Below are 22,183 nucleotides of genomic sequence, written 5' to 3'. Positions count from 1 at the left end.
AAGAATTTTTCTATTACCAGTTAAGTTTTTTGTTGTAGTTGGCCCCTTTCACTTAATATTTCAGCCAAGTTTTGTTAGAAATAGAGGGAGATCTAATATGAATTTATTTACTGCAGAATTGCTTTGCAGGAGGTCAAGGTGATGTAGCACTGGAAGCAGAAACAGGAGTTACTTCTTTGAATAAAGTATCAGCCACTAATGCTCTTCCTCAGCAGGAGAGGGGTAAAAGCAACTTAACATGCCCTTCTACAGGATTTTAGCATCTTTTAAATTTTCTCAGACACATTTTATTTTATCACTCACTGCGCTCTCACTCTGCACTGCTACTGTCAGTATCTGTCAAGTGCAGTTTCAATGTACATTCCCTCAACAAAAAGTATCTACAGAGCAGCAGGAGCTTCTAAGTCAAGTATGTAACTGTGCGTGAAGAACCAGTCTGGAACTACTTTTTACCTGTAAACGTTGTCCTAAATACCAACCCAAACAGTTACCTACCCTTTCATCACTTATCTTCAGGACTTTAGTCAAAAATAAGAGTAATAGATTAGTCCAGGCTTCCCGATGACTTTCTGATGTAAGAGTGAGGAAGTAACTCAGAGCCTCACTGCAGACACTAGAGAGAAAAGACACAAAAATTAGTAGCTAACGTTTTATTTTGAGCTTTACTGCAGAGAGGGAGCTTTGGCTTTGCAAATATACCAGTGTAGAGCCCTGGTGTAGAACAGCATCGTTTTATGAAAGCTACTGTAAGCCTAATTAGTAACAGAAGGCAGTGATTTTGTTCAACTCAAAACCAAAGTCCTAGGACTTCAGTATCAAATATGCTGACAAAACATGATCACGCTATTTGTGCATATATTTCAAGTGTACCAAGTGCTCTTTGAGAGGTATTAAAATGCATGTGACAAAATGATAGGCAGACTTTAAAAATTAATCTCACACTGATGTAACCAGGTAGTTTTCAGCTCTGCTCCCTGGTCTGTAAACCTTAAAATACTTTCACTGTGTTACTGCCACGGTTTTAAGCCCTCTGTTTTTCCAACACTCACTTGAACAACTTTGTAAACTAAAAACATCCAGGTGAACCTTAGTATTTGTAGTAATGAATAACTAAAAAGCCAAAAGCTTCTGTATGCCCATAGGCTCCTCAAGCCCACTGCTCATTTCTGCAGATGAGAACCAACAGCATCAGTTCCCTAAAATATCTGAGGTTACTGAAAGAAAAAAGCAGGGTTTAGGTGATAGTTGCTTTTGTTTTTTAAGAGGAGCTATAACAATCCCCCATCTACCCACATGCTACAAAAAGAGAAGGTGACAAACCCTTTGTTCTCTCCTGCAAAACATGTAATGAGAACAAAAAGCAGAAGCAGCATTAGTAGCTGGAGGCACAACACTCTCCACACAACATGAAAACTCTTTTAATATTAGCTGTGACCACCACCATACTGTGTTAGCTCTAGGAGGTTTACTGCAAACAGCAGAGGTCTATCCTTTTAAATAAAAATAAACATTCTTTAACATCAGAAATCACATCAACAGGTTCAGCTACATGGACCTTACTTTAGTAGTCTTTGCTGGACTTCCTCCCATGCGCTGGTACGGCTTTCATCCATGTACATACGGAACAGAATGCGCAACCCACAGGCAAGACTACTAGTCTCCTGTTTCAGAAGATTAGGCTTTGATTTGCCTTTGAAACCTAGAGGAATTCCAAGCATCCATTTAGATTTTTGTTTCACCTGACATTTTCCCTTACAGTCCCCTACTTCTCCTTCGAAGCATCTTCTGCACGTAGACAGTTAGAAGAACCACCTTATGTAATTAATTTCTCACGACGTCTAGTACAATGGAGTACTGCTAAAAATTAACCTATGTATATACATCATAATTGTGTTTGGCACCCATTTTTATGTAAGCTTCCAAGTAGGTGTGTGTATCATTGGTGTATGAATCACCACACCTGCGTGTATGATAAAAGCGCATTCTAACCACCTGAACAATGGACCGTTTTGTCTCGGTCATATATCTATACTGTATACTGTTTTATTGCTTGTTTTTGACAAAAGTGTCTAAAATACTACTGTTTCCAAAGCTGTTACCGTATAATTAAACTCCGTTCACTAGTGGAGGTCCATACTAGCAAAAAGCATACCCATAAATATTAATACTACTTCACTCAAACTGAAGTGGTTCTGTGTATGCATGCATCAGTGCACAAAATAGCTTGCTGCACATTCACACTATATGTTCACCATTAAAAATGTTACCATATCTAACTTTGGTGCAAGGAATAGATTAAACAATACTACAGAGAGTTCATTTTCCACCTCTTTCAGAAAGTGACATATATTTCACTCATACACTGGTAGGTAAAACAACCCCCCTAACAAGTTTTGGGGTTTTGTGCCTGCAACTTCCAAGCATAGGACTCACAGCTACAGCCAGGAATCAGCTTGGCAGCTGTAACCCAGTGAAACCTTAAATTTTAGGAAATCGAAAAGATATTTGCACCTGCACAGATGAAGTCTTCTCCCCTTAGGAATTCTAGGGTTATAAAGTTACAGCCTGCTATTCAATTTTACACTCAGCATCAAAGTACTTTTGACCTATATTTGGGTCAATTCAAAGCACGGTAACACATTCTCGCAAAATATTTCTCCAAGGTGACTGACTCACCTGCTTTCCAGAGAGCAGTTCTTTGTTCATTGTTTGAATTAAATGCTTTAGCAAATCTGTGAGATTCCAGCAGACAATCGAGAAGTTTGAAAAGCTGCTGTGATGTTAGAAAACGATACATCCCTTGATCTTGTGTATCCACATGGACATCGAAGTCTACTGCATCTCTCTATTAAAAAAAAAGAAAGAAAAAAAAAAAGAGATTTCAAGTAAAAACTCACAATTGTCTTGAGCTTGCTACCCTGTTTTCATCTGTACTTGTATTTAAACTTAAAACTGTATTAAAAGTTGTATCCACATCCCAGTTACGTAAATCCCTTTGAACAATATATGTTTTAATCTCCACAGTGTGCTGCCCCAGCACAGCAAATGCAATTTAATGCAAGATGTAAAAGATCTCAACAGTCTGCTGGAAGTTCTAAAGCGCTTCTAAAAATTGTAAATGACAAGATGTTACAGGAGTCAATGAAACTTTATCCACTAGAGAAAAAGCTGTTAAAAAGAGAGATACCTATCAGTTCTACTTACTTGTGCTGCTGCTAGGTTCTCTGCATCCTCTTTTTTGCTGGTTGCTGGGAAGAACACAATATTGTCGATAGTCTGAATGAGTTCCAGTTGTACAACGCATTTGATCAAAAGTGCAGCAAATAACTTCTGTTCTGGAAATTCTTTAAAGGAAAGAAGAAGAAAATTGCTTGTTAACTAAAGAACTGCAATACTTTTTTCTTTTTTGAGCTATTTTGGGGCTAAGTTGAAGAACAGCTTAACCTCAAGCACATTCATAAACCAAACCTGGAATCCACCCATCTGAATTACTCTTCTAAAACCAGGACTGATCACTGTATTAACAATTGGCAGGTTTTAAAAAACTATTTCCTAACTTTAAAGTCGCCTGCCAGATATTGGACAAATATTCAATGTTACCTAAAAATCAGCAAAATTAGCGACCTTGTTGTTAGCATCACTGCAATGGCAAGAACCAGAGGCTGAGACTGTCCACAGGCAGGGGAGGCTTAGGATAGCACTGGTATCATTGATGCTTGTTTGTACCTGTGGCAAGTACTAATACCACCAGACACAAGCATTTTAAGCACCAACACATAACTTTGCACACGTATCTTACGGGTTTGATATACTCTCTTCAAATCAGTCTGAATACACTTTTTTTTTTTCGGCTATTGTTTCTGTGGCATTCTGCATAGAAAGAACTTTGCTCTTAAGAAAAAAATAATTACTCATTTATGTAGCATTATAAGGAGAGTATTATTTTTAATATTTTGCTTTGGGTAAAAAGCCTGCAAGTTAGCAGCTGAACTCTAAATTTTTAAAGCACAGGTCAAAAATATGGACCCACAAGAGTCCAACAGAATTCTGTCATACTACATGAAGACAAGAATTTAACCAATGTAATTTTCTTCGTATCATATTTCTAAAGTTATAGCTGGGGCTATAACTAAAGATATCAAACATCTGCTAAATACTACTCTTAACAGATATAAAATGCCAAATCACTACAAAACACGCACTTGCTGTTGGCCTGGTTTTACTCATTTCTTCACCTACTGTGGACCCCGCGCTGGGTTGATATGGACGTCCATCTGAAGATCGAGGCTGAATAGAATCATGAATATCTACTGACTTCTGTGAGATTGTATCCTGAAAAGAAAGCAAAAAAAACCAAACAAAAAAATTAACTTACAGAAAACTTCTGCGAGCTAATCGTCAATAGTGTTGTGCTCTTCACAGCTTAAGACATTTGCTGTTTCAGCACTGCACTTTTTCATTCACTTTAGTCATATTTGTTATTAGCATTCAAGAAAGATGTATTAAAAAGATGACCTACTAAGAAAGAATTGAAAATTTAACAAGCAACAAATACTTAATTATACAGCAAAGTCAATGAGTAGTATTTTGCACATAGATTTTTTTTGTATGCCATCCAAGCATTTAGTACGTCAGCGATCAGTTAGTTTGACTTTTACCAGATTAAGCGTATGAGGTTTGCTGCAAGGTTCTGATACTGGGAAATGCAGTATCTACCTTGATCTACAATAAAAACCTCTAATAGCTTCTGTGAGAATTTGTATTCCTTTTATAACGAGTGAAAATGTGAACACACAGCTCTTAAATGACAAGTCCAAACAATATGAGGTTTCATCAAAATTCAATCTTTACTTGCCTTTACTCCCTTGAATGTTCGGAATTACAAGTTCCTCCTAACATGTTTGTAGGTGTTATAGGAATTTACCACAGTAAAATGATGAAGGAGGAGAATATATGCATATCAAGAAAATGGTCTAATTTAAAATCCTTTTGCCAGAGAGCTGCTTCAGCAGACTTCTGCAACATGTTCTGATTCTCCATGTTGTATTATCTTGTGAGCTAGAACTCAATGACTTTGGAAGAGAAATTGTTGGGGTTTTGTTTTGTTTTTTAATAAAAATCTTCCTTCTTGATCAGTTGAACGTAAAGTATTAAAATCAATGGCAATACCTACTGTATTCATTTCAGAAAGCACTCATTGAAAGAAATGTAATTACTGTAATTAATAACAAAATATGTTATCATTAACTGCAAAGCAGTTATATATAGCAATTACTGCCCCTTTCAATAACCCAGCATTTCCATTGGCATTTGTTCCATAAGTGCCACTGGAGACTACACATTAATTCCCTGCATTGTGTTGTTAGCAAAATTTACATCTGCAGATACAGTTCCTATAAAGAACATATCAACTTCTCATACCAGTAAATAATCAAGGTTTTCATCTCTATTAAGTATAAATATATTTTTAATAGATATTATCGCTATAGATAGTAGAACACTTCATTATATTTGAACTACCTGAAGAAAAATCAGATGGAAATATCTGAAGCCTGCAAAAATTCTATCCTGCCAAAAGAAAGGATCCAAAATATATCCCCTTTAACACTATTTATTATACAAGTTCTTTTAATTTTGAAGTTGTAAAGTGTCTTTTTACACTGAAGACAAAAAAGATTTTTGAAAACATTCATGTTTAACTATTTCAAAGAGAAAAGATCTTTCAATTTATTCATGACTAAGACATTTAATACATTTGCCATTTTTGCATGCTATTATATTTGACGTAAATGGATCAAAAACGTAGCCAACGTTTAGATCAAACGTTTCATACATCAAACCACTACAAACGAGTCAAGATATAGCAAGCACATTCAGTCACACGGATGTAAAATACCTGTAAAACGAGAACTGGCCATCACAAACATTTACACTCTGTTGTAAGTAAATTATGTTAACACTCCCTAAAGATAAATGGAGGGAGTCGGTCTTTCTTAGTAGAACTCATTTGGGACCATATCCTTGAACAATTTTTATCAAATGCTTCATTAATCTATAAAGAACTTCATGCAGCAATCTTGTGAGAATATCCAAAAGCTAAACTAATTCTTATCAGTAGTAAAGTAGTTACAGGGCTGCCACTTGTAGGCAAATCCAAATTTTACATCAGTTTATTCAATCAGTGCTAAGAAATCTGATGGTTATACATGTTTTCTATTTTAAACACTAATGTTTAAGTTCTTATTACCAGAGAAAATTTGAAGGAAAAAAAAGTCAATCTGACTGGCAATCTTTCCACCTCCAGCATTTTCTCATCATGTCAATACATCAAAGAGAATATTGAGCAAAATGAAATAAAAACCATGCTCCAAACCAGAAAACAACACAAACCCTAAATACAGTATTACAGAAACCTACCAGACACAGAACATTACCTAAAACATACACAGATAACGACCTACTGCCAACTTCTGGAAGCCAACTTTGCTGCAAACAAATACATACTTCTCTTTCTCAGTTCATTCCTTGCTATTTTTAAGCATTAAATAGCACTTGATCTGGAAAAAACTTTTTCAAGTAAATCAAAATTGAAAAATGGGTTTAAACTAAGTATACTTTTCACTTATTCTGCATCGCAACACATTTGTACCAAACTCCCACAAGTTTTTAAAATATTTCGTATTTCAGCAGCTTACCAGTTTTTCTTTTGCGTCAGAGGAAGATCCAGAGCCAAACTCCCCACTGACAGGTCGCCAAGTCAGCAGCCTTGAAAAGACAAAACCAGTACCAAATTTAGTAAGTTTGAAATACAAATCAGAACCAATATTCTAAAAAGCCCAGCTCAATATGGTAGGTTTTTTGTTTGTTTTAATTTAAATTAATGGAAGCCAAACATGAAAAGGATTGGATATAGATACTTCCATAAATTAATAAAGTAGTTTCATTTTTAAGTATACATTTTATTCTTTCACACATACCGAAAAATTTAAGTACTGTGGTTTTTTGAACTTCAACGTTTCTGCCAATTGCCTTGGATGGACAACTGGATTATGTGAAGGTGAATTAATTTTTCTCAGAAATATTGGATTTGGCTTTACCTAGTGCCATTAGCGGGCCTTGTTCTTTCACACTGCCTTAAGCTTTACCTGGAACAAGGAATGAATCTACCCCAGGACAAATCAGCATGAACGTCTGGAGATGTTTTGCATTCTCTGTTTGGGATATGCTCCACCATTGTGGTTCTATTTCCACTTAGGATTCAACACTTCCACTTAGGATTCATTGCTGGTATGAGGTACCAAGTCACTGACAATACTTCTGATCTCTTCCCTGCTGTTTTCCTACAGCACGTTGCTGTCCTTAGGATCTTTGCCTTAAGCACTAACAAATTTCTACATTAATTGTAATTTATTAAGGCTGTCTGTGCCTGCCAAGAATTGAGGGGAATTGGATTAAATAACCTAATTCATCCCATCATCTCTTTTTCTATCAAATCTATTGCTATAAAGTAAGATTAAAGTTATTTGTCATTGTTAAGATCTCAAACTATTTAGCCTCAATCTGTGTGAGGCAACACTTGATGGACATTTGTGTCCATGTATCCTAAGTGAGATCTTTCCCATTGTGTTAAGGATTCTAAATTAACATATCACTGATCCCCATACAACTAAAGACCACATAACTATGAAAAGACAAATTGGAGATAAGAAAAGATAAAATCTTGAGGCATGTAGTGAGACAACAAATAGAGTAGAGCAGAGAACTGAATTGATTCTTGAAAGCTACCAGGACACAAGTTGCAGATTATTCTGGATTAGAGGTTGTTAAATACGGTGTAATTTATTTTGGGCTATAAAGTCTTAAACTTCCCTCTGCCAGAGGAGGTATTGGAATAACGAGCCATTATGAGCCAGAAGAGGCCCGATCATCATAATTTGTGCAAGGAACTAATTCTAACTCTTGAATTTCCCGAGGACAAGAAGGCATTCACCCTGGCTTTCTCAGCGCCAGCGAGTCAAAACTTGCTCTCATAAAGCTGCAGAAAATTTCAATTTAAAAAAATTATAAACAGCTAGAAATTAAATAAAAAGAAGAATCAAAGAAACTATTAAAATGAGCTAACTAAGTACGGGCTGGGTGAGCAAACAGTGAGGTGGATTGAAAACTGGCTAACAGCCGAGCCAAGAGGGTGGTGATCAGGGGCATAAAGTCTAGTTGGAGGCCAGTAACTAGTCGTGTACCACAGGGGTCAATACTGGGTCCAATTCTGTTCAACATCTTCATTAATGATTTAGATGATGGGGCAAAGTGGACCCTCAGCAAGTTTGCTGCTGACACAAAAGTGGGAGGAGTGGCTGATGCACCAGAGGGTCTTGCTGCCACCCAGAGGTACCTCGACAGGCTGGAGGAATGGGCTGACAGGAACCTCATGCAGTTCAACAAGGAGAAGCGCAAAGTTCTGCACCTGGGGAGGAACAACCCCATGCACCAGTACATGCTGGGGGCCACCTAGCTGGAAAGCAGCTTGGCAGAGAAGGCCCTAGGGGTCCTGGTGGACACCAGGTTGGACATGAATCAGTCATGTGCTCTTGCTGCAAAGAAAGCACATGGTATCCTGGGCTGCATTAGGAGAGTTGCCAGCAGGCGGAGGGAGGTGATCCTGCCCCTCTACTCAGCACTATGTCCAGTCCTGGGCTCCCCAGTATGAGAGAGACATGGATGTATCGGAGAGAGTCCAGCAAAACGCCATGAAGATGATTAAGGGACTGGAGCATCTCTCCTATGAGGAAGGGCTGAGAGAGCTGGGACTGTTCAGCCTGGAGAAGAGAAGGCTCAGGGGGATCTCGTCAATGTATATAAATACAGGAAGGGAAGATGCAAAGAGGACACAGCCAGGCTTTTGCCAGTGGTGCCCAGTGACAGGACAAAAGGCAACAGGCACAAACTGAAACACAGGAGGTTCCCTCCAAACATCAGGGAACACTTTTTCACTGTGAGGGTGACCAAGCACTGGCACAGGTTGCCCAGGGAGGCTGGAGCTTCCCTCCCTGGAGATATTCAAAAGCCTGGACATGGTCCTGGGGAAACTGCTCTGGGTGGCCCTGCTTGAGCAGGGAGTCCCTTCCAGAGTCCCTTCCAACCTCAGCCATTCTGTGTGATTCTGTATTAGTATCTTTAGCTATCCACACCTCAACGATTTTGTGGAAGCTTGGCAGGAGTACAGTTTGGGCTTTTCTAGTACGTGATCCTTGCTGAAATTGGTAGCTGAGTAAATATTCTAGTACTAAGTTTTCTAAACAAGGAAATAATATGATCACGTCTCTTTGCAAAAAGGTAACTTGCCAAGAACCAGCAGAGGCCAGTACTGCAACTAAGAACTCCTGCACCCAATGCTGCAACTCTTAAATTGAAGAAGTAAGTTCCACAATACCTGGAAGATGTTTTATATGAATGCTAGAAAAGAGCAGATGTAATCCTACCTGATCAGATTAATAAAAACCTCTGCCATAAGATACTTTACACTCCAAAGATTCATAGAATCTGACTATTTCAAGACAATTAGCAATAAAGCACTTGCCCATAAAACTTTCATATGCACCACCGTGTGATTTGCTTCTGCCTTCATTTCAACGTCAACTATTGTGTTACTTCCAGACATGGGAAAACTAAGGTAAAAAGAGCATTTGCCGCCTTCTCTAAGTACTGGGGCAGCCTCCACAACAAGCTGGGTATTAAAACTGTGTTGTCAAAAAAAAAAAAAAAAAAATTAAGGCTGGGAGGGCAGGAAAAGCTCCACCACAAAAATAAGGCTAATAGAGGGACTAAGAAATACAAATATGAAATGCCAGCCAAACTAGGAGTCACAGAAAAAGAACCAGATCCCACAAAGAGATGAAAAAAAGAAGGAGCTGTACAGGAGAAAGAAGTATCCTCCTAGGGCTCAAAAAGAGAAGGGGGGGGGGGGGGGAAAAGACTACAAGGTCTCCACCTCCATTAAAAATATGAAAAAATACCTGTATGTTGTTATCATAATTTTTTCTTACCCTTCTACAAAGCTTCAGCTTTAATCAAATATGGTCAAAGTGAAAAGACTGTTTTGAGCAGTTTTGTGTCATCCAACAATTGTTTGGAAAAGAGCAGGTGTACTTTCACCATGGGGAAGGAGACGGATTACATGTGCTGAAGGGATTACTCATGTATAAAATCCAAGTAAGATTTACTTTACCTTGCAAAAGTTGGGAACCTCCCAGAAATACAAGAAGGAATAATATAATGAAGTTCCCAAAGAAGGCATAGAAAGATTAAAAAAGGAGATGGGAAGTAAAGAATGGAAATCTATGGAAGGAGTCAGATACCGTCCTAGGAAAAATAACCCATTTCAAAAGCAGAAGTGCCATAAACATCAAAGGGAATAATGCACATTTTCAAATCAGATACAGCTAAAGGCAACAAAAGTATTTTGAATGTGTCTAAATACTAAGATATCAAAAATGCTGCTCTAGAAGGGTTTCTAATAGTCAACTATAAGAATACCCAGAAATCTAAGTTTTGATCATATGTGGAAACCAAAGCATATGTTCTGCCAGTGAGTATTCACTTAATCTTTCCAAGTACAGGACATAGTAAGTTAGGGGTAATTCAATTTATTTTTTTTTTTAATATCCAAAGATTTGGTTTCAAATTTTATTTTTGGCAGTTACCAAAATGCAAAAAAAAAAAAAAAAAATCTTGCTAACTCCCAGATGTTTCGGCTTTATTTTAGTATTATTTTTTGGATGCAAATAATTCATACCTACCCACATAGAAAAGTAGGTGGGGTAGTGACAGATGGATTAACTTATCTTTTAAGCACGAATGAAGCTCTCTTACACTGCTATCCGATACATAACTCTAAAATTACGGAAAGACTGATGTGCAGAAGGTTCCCTTTTGCTTCAGTTTTCTTCAGGCCTGATCTAGGTGATACCCAGAAGCAAACGCTATGAACGAGTTGACAGACATAGGACAAGTACTAATACAACGGTTCAACATTAAGACTATCAGATTTGAAAACAAGTAGTGTTTCACCTCAGTTTTGGTAGGGTAGAGGTAAAAAAACCTCATCTTTGGTATAATATTGGATGTGATTTCTTGTTATTCTGCTCTATGATGTATATGTTTAACATACTAGTGAGAATAGTACAGCCTTGTTCCAAGAAACTTCACATAGAGTTGTAAAATGAAGGCAAAGACAGTTACCAAATGTGCAAGATAATTTTCATAAAAAGATTAGGATTCATAGAAACATATGAAGGAAGTTAACCATCAGCCACAGAGACTTAAATCTGTAAGTATTTTGTGAAAAATACTTCACATGTAATTACAAATTGCAAAGTCTGCCCATCAATAGCATACAAAAAGAAAATGACCAAAAAAATCAGATAGTACTTCCCAAAAAATCCAACATTTTAAAATTGAATCAAGGTACAGTTTTGGTTTTCTTTTTTTACTTATCTCCCATATGGTATTTCTAGTTTTTAACAGTTTAACACTTACAACACAGAAGTATCTAGCACCTAATTTATCACTACGTTCCAAGAAAATCTGCTTCTATGTGGTCCACACACAACAGCTTTTTTTTTTTTGTTCACCCCACCTATTAGATATCTAACAGTTTGAAATCACTAAGTCATCTAGCTAAATTATTTTACAAAGTATAAATATTAACAAGTCATCTTACGCATGAGGGATTGTAGTTTTGAAAATATCCAGCATGCAAGTACAAGTTTTATCCCAGATTTCTAGGGTAAACTTTTCACCGTTTAGGATGACAACATTCTCCAAACAGTTTGTACCAGACCGTGCCAGTTGTTCATTGTCTGGAAAAGACAAACAGTGCATTTGTTTATTCACATTCAACATAGTAAAATGTTAACATTGTTTAACGTAATTTGGTACAGTCCTACCTTGCTGCACACACCAGTACAGCTGTGCAAATATATCATCCAAAAGAACATCACTAAGTACTTCTAAGTACTGTGTGAATACATCACATATTGCATAAAGCGCATGGTTGCAAGTAGTTGTCATCCATTCAGCTTTCTAGAAGGGGGAAAAAAAAGTTACTTAAACTTTGTTTAAGGTAAAACTTTTAGGATACACATCGCTGCAGGCAGATGGATATATGTATTTACTCAATTTGAATTGCTTTATAGTGACGTGCAATTCCTTTCTGTATCTCAAAGCCCCCAAAACATGGAGCCCCAACTTTTGCTTTGCTAACTAGCAGGTTTTAAAAACTACAGAAACAGACAAACAACTATTCTTGGAGACCAGATTATAGGACTGACAAGCACTTACCATCATGAGATACTGAGTTTGACATTAAACTTAGTGTCTAACCCTCGCTCAATAGTTTAACAGCAAGCTAAGTTTTCTGTGTTTCTTCTAAATATTTTCCAGGGAATAAAAATTTAGAGAGTGAGACATGTCCTTCTACAAATAGTCAGACAGAGCCTCCCAAACAGTTGACAATTTTGATCAAACTTCTAATATTAATAATTTACACATAATTTACATCAGTAAGCCCATTTCTGCTTCACTTAACTTGTCAGGACAGTACCTGGTCCTAGTTTGGCAGGTCAAAACCTGTTTGGCTGGTCAAAAGGGTGCAGCAAAAGCACAGTGCTGTTTTCTGGGGGTTTTTGTTTGTTTGTGGGTTGTTTTGTTTTTTTTTTTTCCCCTCCCGTGCTCATCAAGAAGTTTTGAACTAGCAGAACTTATTTCTTCTAATTGTGACTTCACTGCTGATTACAATCCTCATTCCATTAGGCATGCTGCCATGAAATGATGTGTGTCTCAGATTCCAGACATCACGTGTAAAAGCTGCAGTTCTTCTTACAAACCCCAGATTTTTTATGCATTTTATGTTATTCTTCTGTTGTTCGTAGTGTAAACTACACAGCCTTTTACACACATCGTTTTAAAAAATGAGAAAAGTTACAATACCTCCAACAGAATGCTAATAAAACAAAATAAGGCTACTAGAACCACAGGTCAACCACGCAAGTTTTGAGGTTTGCCTTACGTTACTTGATAAGCTATATTACTAATCAGGTTTTCTACTGTAAATATAGATCTCATGTAAATTATCTTTCCCCATTTCTTTCACCTCAGTCTGTTGTTCTGGCAGTTTCATGTTGTCAAATATCCTGAAGACAATCCGAAACAAATCTTGCCACCAGTGTTTTTCGTAAGTATGGCCGTATGTCTTCATTATTTCAAACATTACTGTTAAGCCCCTGAAATGAAGAAAGAACAACATATATCAAGAGCTACAAAAAGACATACACTACACCAAATATGTCCAACCGCAACAGCAATAACAAACTCAAATACTGTTAAGAACATTATACATTGATCTGATGTGGATCAGTCATACTAGTACACTAAAATTAAGTAGAAAAACAGCTTGTTCAAAAAGCACTTGAAAGTCACAGGCAATAGCCAGAAAATACTTTTGAGAACTGTGGTAATTTCAAATTAAAATAGGAAAACAACTTCTTTACAAAGGACCACAAAAATAAAGGAACAAGTATTTTTTCCAGGTAAGAAACACAGAGGTCTAAAACGAGTATTAATCTTCACCAGCTATAAAGGGAGTCCAGATGCACAGCTCACATGCAGATGTGTAAATTTAAAATGATTTGTATACAATCTCTCATATTTAGCATCAGAACTGCAACAGAATACACTTTATAAGGGAAAAGCCATATTCAAGGAAAATAAGCAGGTTTTACATGAAATCAGAGTACAACTTTGCTTTTTGAACTGTTTCTGCAATCCTCAACCAGTTAATGAATCATGGTATAAAACCAGTTTTAAAATCCTCAAAGTAAGTACGATAGGCAAGACACAGGAACGCAGGCAGGACTGGGGTCATGAGTTTTAATTAAAATCAAAACCAGATTCCAACAAAATTTTGCTGTTGGAGTCCACTAAAAAAAAACCTACTCACTGCATGGAGCATTTTACATTTGTTTAAAACAGAGCAAAAACCGAAATGTGACACGAGGTTTAGCCAGGTCAACTATAACAAATCACTAAAATGGAGTAAGTAACGGGCATATATCATGGGGAATCAAACACCATACATTTATATTTACTAATGAATAGAGAGGATCAATATTGCCACTGGAAAAATACAGATTTGGATATTAATCCAATGTGATACCTTATTTAAAAAAAAAAGGCGGAGAGGGATTTAATGCATATTGACCATTTAGGGTTGACCTTCCACATTAAAATAATGCTTGCTTGTTATATGTTAGGAAAGTTAAAAGTTGACTTTTACATTTTACTGTGTTCTATGTATAAACTGCCTCCATCACATCTGATTGTAAGCTGAGCTGAGCTGTTTTAAATAGCTTACAGGTTCTATAATAAACGGAAAACGCTGTATTTTAATTTACTTAAGCTTTCATTTATTTTCAAATGAACTATTTAAATAGTTCTTATCTTTCTGATTTCATGGCTATTCATCCTAAACAGGCACTATTTGAATATTTAAGGAAATGTAATACTTATCTATTCAACGTAATGCAATCACAACCACGTAACTTCATTATTTTTTATAACGGAAGATAAAAATTTCATATGTAAAGAACACAGATTTAATTTCTACATTCCAGCATCTATTTAAAAGGTGTTTTTAAAAAGTCTGGTGTTCCCACAGTGATATCACCTAAATTAAATACGTAAGTCATTTTACGATGGTTACGTTTACTAAGAGAGTTGTTTCTATTTTAAAAGTGTAAAGTAAGCCTTTTAAAATTTGAATTACAAATACTGATTGTTACCTGGTTCTTACATCTAATTTGCATCTATTGATGATACAGGACAACTCAAACAGAATTGGGAACCATCCTCGCACCCACACTCTGTCTTCGGGAGCTACATTCATATCATCACTTGTGTATTCCTTGAATGCCTTTAGACGAAAACACAGGGTTATAGAGAATTGTAAGAGTTAAATTCTTCAAAATAAAATACAATTTGGACTGTAAATAACAATTTCTGCTGTACTAGTATTACACTCCGATACCTCAAATGAGCTGGCAATCAAAATAATACTGAGAAGGCGAAGTGTTTTTCAAAGTAATGCTTAGTATATTATGAAAAATAAACAAACAAACAAACAAAAGAGATGATACATTCAAGCATCAGTTTTTGCTTTTAGTTCAGTCTGAGTCTCTTACTCTCTTTTTACAGAAACAGCACTGAAAGTGAGGATATCAAGCATTTTTGCTCGTGCCATTATCCATTCTTCACAACATTTCTCAGTAGAGAGCAGATCCTAAGATACGTTCATTTGCAGCAGCTCTCAGGAAAGCTAGCCACCAGCTGAACTGGGTGGATGGGGATGGGCGAGGGGGGAAATAAAAAAAAAAAATTGCTGATACTTTCAAAGCCTGCAGCATTTTATACTCCTATAGCTTCTGAATAAAGTACATTTCTCATTAATCTCTGAAACTTGAAGGGAAGCCAGTAAGGTTAGTGTGAGTATTTTTTTCTTTATAAAAGCACTGTTGATTAAACCACTTATAATTTAGTTAATACAGACTATACCTGAGGTCTATCAGATACATATTTTGCACAGTGGCGAATGAGGCGGATCGCTTCCATACTGGTATCTGGAAATGCTGCATTGCAGGCAAATTCAGACAAGCACTTTACTGCATCCTGGAAAGAATCTATGGTTGCTGGGAAGTGTTTTTCAAACACGATTGCTGGGAAAAAAGTGTGAACAGAAGAAAAAGTGTCATGCTTTAAAATCTATTAATTCTAATATAAACTGATTGTAACAGAAGTCATGAGAGACTGGTTCATTGATTGGTGCTGTCAAATGCTACAGTAGTAATAAAAACTAAAAAATGAATGCTCAACCAAAAAAAAAGAAAAAAAAAAATCACCTGGAGGGCGTTCTATTTTGACAGTAAATAAGCGTCTAAAGTAAATCCAGGTAGCATCTAGTCTAAAGGAAGGAAATTTAAGTTAAGCAAGAACAGAGCAATAGGCTTACTGCTTAACACTAGTCTGTGTGATCAGAGCTTAAGAGAGCTACATAAAGCATGGAGTTGCATCTACAAAAGGGCTTCCCTCAGCAATACAGGCCTGTTGCCTTGATTTTAAATTGTCGCTTTTGAGGAAAAAAACATTCTTCATCAATGCTGAAAAAGTTTTAGGAACTTGCAGAGGTTGAGACAGAATAAAGAGATCTCTTATGGCACTTAAAGCCTGAGATCTAGACTAGAATGGGAAGGGGGAAAAAAAAAAAAAAAATCGTAGTGCCACCTAGCTCAGCACTTTCTCCTAAACAGGGCCATAGACAAGCACAATTCAGAAACAAAGATAAAGATAAGCAAACAACATAATACTAAAATGACTACGCAATTTTTTTTCTGGAGGAAAGAAATTATAAAATTCTTCACTTAAATGAAAATGTACACATTAAGTAAAATTATCTAAGGCTCAAGTTATTTTGCTACAGAATGCTACAAACAGATATTTTTTAAAAGGCATAAAGGAAGACAGATAACTAAAATCCTACTGAATTATTTTCATAAGTATTTTCCCAGAGGATTAGTTGAAAAGTGTAAAACATTGGTTCTAAAGCATGAAGCGGGCTTTACTATGCAGGCTGTAGAGCCAACAGATAAACAAAGCTTCTCAGTCTCTGGAGTCACATACACTTTCATGATGTCTGAATATCGTCAATACTCACTGACAATGTGTCCTGTAGTTTGGAATGCAAGTTCTACTATACTTTCATCCTGATCTGAGGCTGCCAGATGAAATACTGAGAAAATGTTTTTCCAGCCAGAACGAATGTTAGCAGCCTGGGAATTTACCATCTGTGCAATACACCGTACAACCATGTCTCGAATAGTAGGAGACCTAAATTAAGATAATAAACAACAATCGTTTAAACTAAATTACATAATCAATTAGAATCATATAATTCTCCAGCAACTGACTTTACAAAAGCAATTTGAAACATTAATTGCAAAAGTTGGTGTATATGATCCCAGGCGATTCAGTTAATTGTATGTTATTACCTGTTTCTCTTCATGATATGTTCAAACGGTCTTAGGAAGTCCTTCTGGAATCGGAAATTAGCAAGTTCTCCTTTTTCTAAGAACTTCATTGATAATTGCCTTAATGAGTCTACTGCAAAAATAGCTACATCTTCATTGGGATTGCAGCCAACCTGATAACGTAGAATAGAAATGCATGGTAAGGTTGCATCAGAATTCTTATGGATTCAGCCCAAGCTGCCTTTACATTTGATAATGGAGAACTAAGCAGTACTGGAAAATTAACAAAATTAAACAGTGGCCAATTCCATAAACCACATTGTTAATGCAATTCAATAATCCCTAACCAATTCCAGCTATTTTCTACATTATATATCCTAGCATTTAAAACTTCCTAAAAATAAGCAAGCTCTCTAGAAAGACTTCACTAAGCTGTATTAAAAATGCATGTCAAACATTCACCTGATAAATAGTCAATTTAGACTTGAACAGAAAACAACCTCTTATCCCAAGCTTCATAAAACACTCCCAAAAATTAGAAGACATAACTAAAGGCAGCCAGTTCCAGACCCAGGCCACGATAAATAACTTAATGTGTACTCCTGCTTTTACATTTATTATACTGTGTTCCTCTGCCTTCTTGCAGGCCTTTCCAGCTTTACAATTTTTCTTGCGTTTTAAGCTATTTACACAGAAAGACAAAAAACCCAGTATAATTCAGATGAGCACATGCTTTTCCAACAAATCTCTAAATAAAATTTATTTGTATCGATAATTCAAGGAGTATGCAGTACAATCATTAACAGGGATACCTTATTAAAATGATCTCCAATAACTTCCCAGATTCTAGACCACTGTAGCCTTATCCTGCCCATGTTGTAGTAAGAAATCTCTACTATCTTCTGCAGACTAAACATTCGAGGGTGGGTAGCAGACAGCAGTTCATCCATAGATACAGCACAAAGCCAGCGAACGAAATCCACTGTTAAATGACCACAGATTTTAATGCAGTATTTTTCCAAGGTTTAAGACAAAGCTGCTTTGTAGTTTGTAGTTTTCAATTGGGGGCGGGGGGGACGACACACGGAGATAAAACCTACCAATAGCATTTCCATCCAACCTTGTAGATCCCGTAAATATTCTGTAAAGCACAGTTTAAGACACTGTTACAATTTCTTAAAAACGCATCTACTAAACATGTATTCAATTTTTTTTTTAATACATATAGACATCCTCTGACTACTTTTATTTATTAAAAAACAGTAAGTAATTGTGGAAAAACACTGAGCTTTGAAAATAAAATCAGAAATATTTCAATTATTTCTACTATTTAAAAATAACTCCCATAAGCATGCGTGGAAACTGGGAGATGAGCATTGTTTCTAATACTATCCGTTCATTGACAGTGACCGATGAATAATGTCAGTAGTTTATAAACTATTCAGCCTTGCTCCAAATACAGAAGTCAAACTTCTCCAGAGTGCAAGTATCTATTTGCCATGACAAATAGATACTTGAAACACTTCCCATTATGAAGTGGGGAGAAATACTGCAAACCTAAAGAGCTGTTATGTGTTTGACATAAAGCCTCCAGTTCACTTGATGTGATTTTACTGCAAGGCAACTTTCATTGAACTGACATCGATCTTGCTGCCTATACTCAATCACAGAAATGCTTGTAAGCCTTCAGAATGATACCCCTTTCCGACTGTCAATTTTGACAACCATTAAGAAAATGATGTTTCTGATTTCTTATATGCTGAGAAAGCAAGATCCATTAACACTCCAGTCTGATCAGTACTTTATGATATAAACAGGGAATGTTTATGATATGTATCATGCCTGATCAAATCCAGTTATGATAAATATGATTCACAGAAAGACTGGAATAATAATTTTGGTGATTTCAGACGTCATCTACATAACCTAGAGGAAAGCAGGAAGCCAGTAATTACATTTAGCAGAAAAAGGGTCTGTCAATAATGCTCCCAGTACCAAGGCAAAATGAGATTTGCTATATGTTACTATATAGCAAATCAAGATTCACCGGACAGTACAGCAGTCTTCATTCTGCAACTCTCCTCTAATAATTTTTTATCAGTAAAAAGGCTTCTTGCCTAATCTTTGTTCTGTTCCTTCTTGCAAAAATACTTCTGCTCCATAAAAAAGGAAAAACCCCACAAAACCAAAAAGCACTTTAATATGGTAATATTTATGTATTTTTTCCAAATAGGGCTAACCTAATAACATCCTATTATTAGCACAGGGTACTCAAATACTGCTTAAAAAGTTTTAGGTGGTAACAGCAAATTTAATACAATACCTGTCTACAGCAACGACAACGCTTTGGGAGCTAGTTTCACCAATGGATTCCTGAATACTTGCTATCTGCTTCCAATCCACGTTTCCACCAACTACAGTGAACAAAATTTGAAAAATGGGTAAGAGATAACACAGAAGGGGCTGGGAAGAAAGAGAAGTCGTGCCACTACCAGTATAATTAAATATATTTTTAATTCACAAAAAAGAAAAGTACATTATTAATTTCCCTTGCATGACCTGGGCATCTCAGTGAACAGCTGCATGTTGGTCTAAGTCCTAATTCTCTAGATTCTCTATCCATGTATAAACTATGTTAGTCCCAGAAAATTGTCCACATTTGGAACAACTGTATGACTAGATACAAGTGAAAAAAATTCAAAAGCACAAGAACCACCTTTTTCTCTCCATCTTGCAATGCATCTGTGGTAAATCTGCTACTGAAAATACACAACATACGATAGAGAATACCGCACAGAGGAGAACTTTTCACACTTTATTAGCAGCAAGCGAGTAAATCCATCCTGATAGGTTTTCTTTCTGATCATTCAGAGAAGAGGTCCCACCAAAACTCCATCTTAAAGCTACATCTCAAGTACAGCAAAATTATCACCTAACAATAGTGAGAAAAATCTGTAAGTAAAAATAGCAATATTTATTTTGGAGGTTAGAAACTGTAAGCCACAGCTGGGAAAGCTCACGTTAAGAAACAGCTAACTTCACAGTGAGCAAATTTCTGAAATTTCTGGCAATCTCTAAGCCCCCCTCCACCCCCCATCAAAAAAAGAGCAGGGAGCAGGAATCTTGCAACCATTCTGGGTCATTCCACCTACCCTGTATTTAGGGTTTTTTCCTCTTAGGCAGCCTATCGGAAAGATAGGGGAGAACAGAAGACTGAAAGAAGGCCAGCAGTTTTGTTCTCAGAGCTCGGCAGAGATGAAAAGTTCTCATGCTTCAGACTGCCTCCCAAAAGTCTGCCTCTGAGTCTTGCTGTGCTCCACACTTGGAGGTGGCTGGAAGTGACTGGCTGTCTAGGTAAACTGACCCATCTGAAGTGTTCTTCTAGGGCATTTATGGAGTAACCTTTCTGTACGTACATGCATACACACGTAACCTTATACTAGTATTTCAGCAACTTATAATACTGTTGGGTTTGATCAAGACTTCTCTTGCAAGCCCAAAAGCTGCCAGTATCAACTAGCTTGAATCTCGGTAATGCATCAGCTAAGAAACTTATCAAACGAGCAGCTGTGTGAAGTGAATTTGAAGGGCTATTTCCAAGAAATCAGGTAACCCTAACCAACTCTGCCAGTTTACATGAGAATTCCTTATTATCGTAGGATTTATAATCAATGCTGGAAAACCTAAACAGACAGCAGATTTATATTCCAACAGTTACGAGATCTTTTACAATGAAACATAGAGTCACCTATATAATTATGCTTTAGGAAAAACTGATTCCTCAGATTCCCATTGTCCAAAGAGGATTTCTGGTTACCTAAGAAGTACACTTTGGCTACAACCTACTCACAGCAGCAGGTTTTGTCTTCAAACTTTGTGGATAGAAATTAGAGTAGAAGAAAGCTGAACTTCACAGTTACAACTCCAAGACAACATTCCTACCAAAGAAGCAAAGGAATAGGTGCTTATTCATTTACTTTTACAACCCACATGCTTGTGATGCCTTGAATTTTCAAGTAAAACAAAAAAGGGCCACAGCAGGAAGATAATGCAAGAGTGATGAAGACATTCAAATGTAGATGCGAAGAGTGCACACTTGAATCCTTGTTCAGGCAGTAAAAGAGCAAAGGGGTTTTTGGGGTTGGTTTTGGTTTTTTTGTGTTTTTTTTCTTTTTTGTTTTTTTTTTTTGGGTGTTTTTTGTTTGTTTGTTTGTTTTGTTTTTGGTTTTTTTTTAAACACACACTTCTAACTTCAGCAAGAAGAGTGAATGCTGCTGCTTATGCATGTCAGATTTAGCAAGCAAGTTTGAAAGATAAAGCTTCTGTGTCACCAGACTGCAACTTCAGTTACGCTAATTAAACAACTATTTTCCTGTAAAATATGTGTCTGTATGCATAGACATATGCAGTATAGGTTCTTCACAGGAATTCAGGTTTATAGGAAGGTTGCTCGAAAGCCATAGTTCCAAAGGATAATTCAGAGTGATCACAGAAAAAAAATTACAAGTATCTGCAACACAGGATTTGTGGAGAAAAGTGAAAAATCTAAAACAGTTGAGAAAATGGCTACGTTCTAACAGCCCCTAAGTGCATGAAAACTAAATTCCTTTGAGTTAGGCACTTTCCTGTAAGATTGAAGTGATATTATTAAAAAAAAAAAAAAGAAAATGGTTACGTTTCCATATATGTACTCTAACAAGCACTTCAGAAATTCAATTCAGAGAGAAACATTTTATGCATCTGGGCACAGACTATTTTCCTTAGAAATGTAGTTGACAGAGGGAAAAAAGTCTTTATAAGCTGGATCTACACCAACAACTAGAAAGTGTGATTTAGAGACACCTGACTACAGTTTACATTCTTGAGCTATTAGGACTTAAAATTTTTAAAGGCCAGCCACTTCAGCGTAGAAAAACTGCCAGCATTTGAAAATGGCAAAGTTGGATAGGTCATTGGGGAACACTAAACTGGAGGATGCATATTAGAAGGGCAGGAAGAAGCTCAGTATATGAGATGTTGGCAGACGCATTAATTTCCAGGCATAAGGTTTCCCTTCAGCAACTCTTGGCACGGTGAGGGGAGTACACAGAGGCAGGCCAAAGGAGAGC

At 36.6% G+C, this 22,183-nt stretch overlaps 1 protein-coding gene across 3 annotated transcripts in view; it reads right to left on the bottom strand.

Annotated features, from left to right (window-relative positions):
* ARFGEF1 (ARF guanine nucleotide exchange factor 1) overlaps positions 1-22,183 on the bottom strand; it is a 98,946-nt gene that overhangs the window by 1,694 nt on the left and 75,069 nt on the right. For 2 of the 3 annotated variants that reach the window (XM_075141683.1, XM_075141684.1), the window contains 16 exons: positions 19,399-19,489; positions 18,176-18,216; positions 17,888-18,057; positions 17,097-17,248; positions 16,763-16,935; positions 15,607-15,767; positions 14,838-14,968; positions 13,151-13,280; positions 11,946-12,081; positions 11,720-11,858; positions 6,696-6,765; positions 4,203-4,332; positions 3,205-3,344; positions 2,677-2,845; positions 1,561-1,699; positions 496-613 (listed from right to left, as the gene is read on the bottom strand). In XM_075141683.1, coding sequence (XP_074997784.1) covers positions 496-613; positions 1,561-1,699; positions 2,677-2,845; positions 3,205-3,344; positions 4,203-4,332; positions 6,696-6,765; positions 11,720-11,858; positions 11,946-12,081; positions 13,151-13,280; positions 14,838-14,968; positions 15,607-15,767; positions 16,763-16,935; positions 17,097-17,248; positions 17,888-18,057; positions 18,176-18,216; positions 19,399-19,489 — 2,090 coding nt within the window. Of the gene's footprint in view, positions 1-495; positions 614-1,560; positions 1,700-2,676; positions 2,846-3,204; positions 3,345-4,202; positions 4,333-6,695; positions 6,766-11,719; positions 11,859-11,945; positions 12,082-13,150; positions 13,281-14,837; positions 14,969-15,601; positions 15,768-16,762; positions 16,936-17,096; positions 17,249-17,887; positions 18,058-18,175; positions 18,217-19,398; positions 19,490-22,183 lie in introns of those variants that run through there. The other variant, XR_012672324.1, reaches the window with a different exon arrangement.

Source organism: Calonectris borealis, chromosome 2 (genome assembly GCF_964195595.1).
Source record: "Calonectris borealis chromosome 2, bCalBor7.hap1.2, whole genome shotgun sequence".
In the NCBI taxonomy this organism is placed as follows: Eukaryota; Metazoa; Chordata; class Aves; order Procellariiformes; family Procellariidae; genus Calonectris; species Calonectris borealis.
This window is presented reverse-complemented; position numbering and strand designations above follow the sequence as displayed.